This window comes from Anarrhichthys ocellatus, unplaced genomic scaffold, assembly GCF_004355925.1.
Source record: "Anarrhichthys ocellatus isolate YVR2014 unplaced genomic scaffold, GSC_Weel_1.0 scaffold7080, whole genome shotgun sequence".
Lineage (NCBI taxonomy): Eukaryota > Metazoa > Chordata > Actinopteri > Perciformes > Anarhichadidae > Anarrhichthys > Anarrhichthys ocellatus.
The window spans coordinates 1-2,496 of record NW_022287054.1 but is presented as its reverse complement, the minus strand read 5'-3'; the positions used below and the strand labels follow the sequence as shown (position 1 = coordinate 2,496).

General features: G+C 40.9%; 1 protein-coding gene across 1 annotated transcript; it reads right to left on the bottom strand.

The window, feature by feature from the left end:
* Positions 1–181: 181 nt before the first annotated feature.
* LOC116380406 (ovostatin-like) lies at positions 182–2,423 on the bottom strand (the record flags this gene model as incomplete). Its single annotated transcript, XM_031842331.1, has 3 exons — positions 2,185–2,423; positions 390–508; positions 182–272 (listed from the first exon to the last, which is right to left on the bottom strand). Coding segments are annotated over exons 1-3 (354 nt in total), but the record flags the coding sequence as incomplete, so codon positions are not given.
* Between the last annotated feature and the right edge of the window lie 73 nt (positions 2,424–2,496).

Sequence of the window (2,496 nt, the reverse complement as noted above, 5' to 3'; positions counted from 1 at the left end):
AAGATGGCGACGGCCTAAATGCCAAACTGGAGCCCCTTAAAACATCCACAAAGCAATGAGTGACGTCACAACGACTACGTCCACTTCTCATATACAGTCTGTGGTCTGGACAGAGAGCACAAAAGGAAAACGTAGCAGTGTGGATGACACCTAAAGGTGAAAGTTAATGTATTAAACTCACCGCACTCAAAGACTCTGGGTCTGGGACAAACCCAGAGAGCATTTTGATATCCAGGATCACCATGTTTGTACTGATCTCCTTTCCACTATACCTACAATACAAGGATATAAAAACTGATGTTAATCTGCTACCAAGTTATAAACATCTCTCCCACGCATCACTACCAACGGTTACTGAGTTCACGTGGCTCTGCTTGCTGACGACTTACTCGACCGTGATCCTCAGAGTGAATTTGGGTCTTTTGCTGGGGCAGGTGGCCTCTGGTGTGACCTCGACACTGAGAGTGGTGACATCAGCAGGAATTGGGATGTTATAGTGATGCGAAATCTGAGAAAGAGGTAAACAAGGGGAGGTTTAATATTCATAAACAAGAATGTCTTTTACTCAAAATTGTTGAAATTCATGATGCTTCAGATGTTTGAGAAGTACAGTCTTGTTTTCAAGGGGTTCTCATTTTCACACGCTAGTTTTATGTTGCTGCATTCAAGCATTGATTGGGTTACTTTTGAACCCGTAAATTGAGCATATAAATGTATGTGAAACAATTTATATCTGATCTATACGACAGTTAAAATTTACAATACAGTAAGACCTCCTTATATTTGCATCTTTTCAGGTGAACGAAAACCAACAGGGTCTGTTCCCCCGTTAAGAATTAAAAATAAATCACCTACTGCTAAAAGAAATAAAATATCTGCCTTTTCTCCTGTGTTAAAGGCATAGAAATAAAATATGAGTAGAAAATAAATTTAACTGTTTTATGTGATCATTTGACACGTTAGTTGCTATGGTAACAACAAACGTTAGTAGGGCCGTAAAAGCGTTGACGCACCTCTCCGGAAAGAGAGCAGATGCAGCTCCGGAGACGGATGGCTGGCGAGTTAGCTTGTCCTTCTCCAAACGATGGGGAGTGAGGTGGAGGAACCGTTAGACCCAGCCCACTGTTCAGCTCATCTTCTGTTACCAGTGTAGCATTAAAGCATGGTGGAATTAGAAAGCTAGCTAACTAGCAAGTTGTCCACTAGTTAGCTAGCTAGCTTGCTAATTCCACCATCCTTTAATGCTACACAGGTATCAGAAAATGACCTGAACAAAGTTGTCACTCATCTGGCGATAGCAATGTGCTTCCTTACACTTACGCTTCCTAACGTTTCTACTCCACTCCGTGACTTGTAGTAAGTCGGTTTAGTGTAGACAGAAGTTAGCCCGCTACAACGGCCGCAATGGCAACAGCGCAATAACAATGGACACCGCTCTGACCATCCTGCTACGTTTATTTATTTTCCCTTCTACTCCTATTTTATTTCTATGGTTTCAAGACAACGATATCTTAATTTGCTACTTTTATTTGCCCGGGCAATGGGGAGCCACTGGCTACTACTTTGGAAAAACATGTTGGCATCAAAAGGTATTTACTGTGTAGGTTTAGGTCAAAATGTCTCACTTTATGCAGATGACATATTGTTATTTATATCTGAACCTTACTTAACCTCCCACCTTGGTGAAATATTGTACAATATATAAAATAGGTGTACGGTTAATCTTCAAAAGTTAACTAAAGCCAGCTGGAGGTAAAACAAGAGGATTCTCTATTTTAGCACTCTTTAAGATTAGTCTTTTATTTTTAAACAGTTCGCAATCTGGACCACACTTAGCTGTAATGGACTTCATGAAGCTAATTATCCTTTTTTACGAATTAAAATAACATGTTGCACAATGTGATCTGCTGCCTCTAGGTGGAATAATAAATGCAGTTAAATTGAATATATATATATATATGTATATTTCCTCAATGTCTATATGTTTCAGTATCTCCAATTGTTTTTAACTAAATCCTTTTATAACAATTGAAATCGTCAGATTACACCCTTTCTTTTAAACAAAGCATAGTGCAGGTGGAGGTGAATTAGAGGTATGGCCCTTCCAGCTACTAGACCGCTGACATTAGGTTGTATTATCAGTGTTAGTGGGGGTGCACGTACATCCTATAGTGAACCACTGACCTGCATCACAGCGCATGCACTGCCCTGCACCTCCAGGATGAACATTCCTGTCACATCCTGCAGCAGCTTCTCCTGGTAGAGCAGCTTGTTGTTCTGGTTCACGTCAAACGTCAGCTGTTCGCTGGGAGACTGGACCGTCACCATGCTCGAACCACCGGGACTGAACACCAGCGTGGAGTAGAGAGCCAGAGCCTGAAGAGCCACCACTGTGTCCTACAACACACACACAAAAACAATGTACTTTATGTGCTTGAATGTATTTTTACTTTTGTTTCTACATGCAGCAGCTTTCATATGTAGGAGTTCACTTTT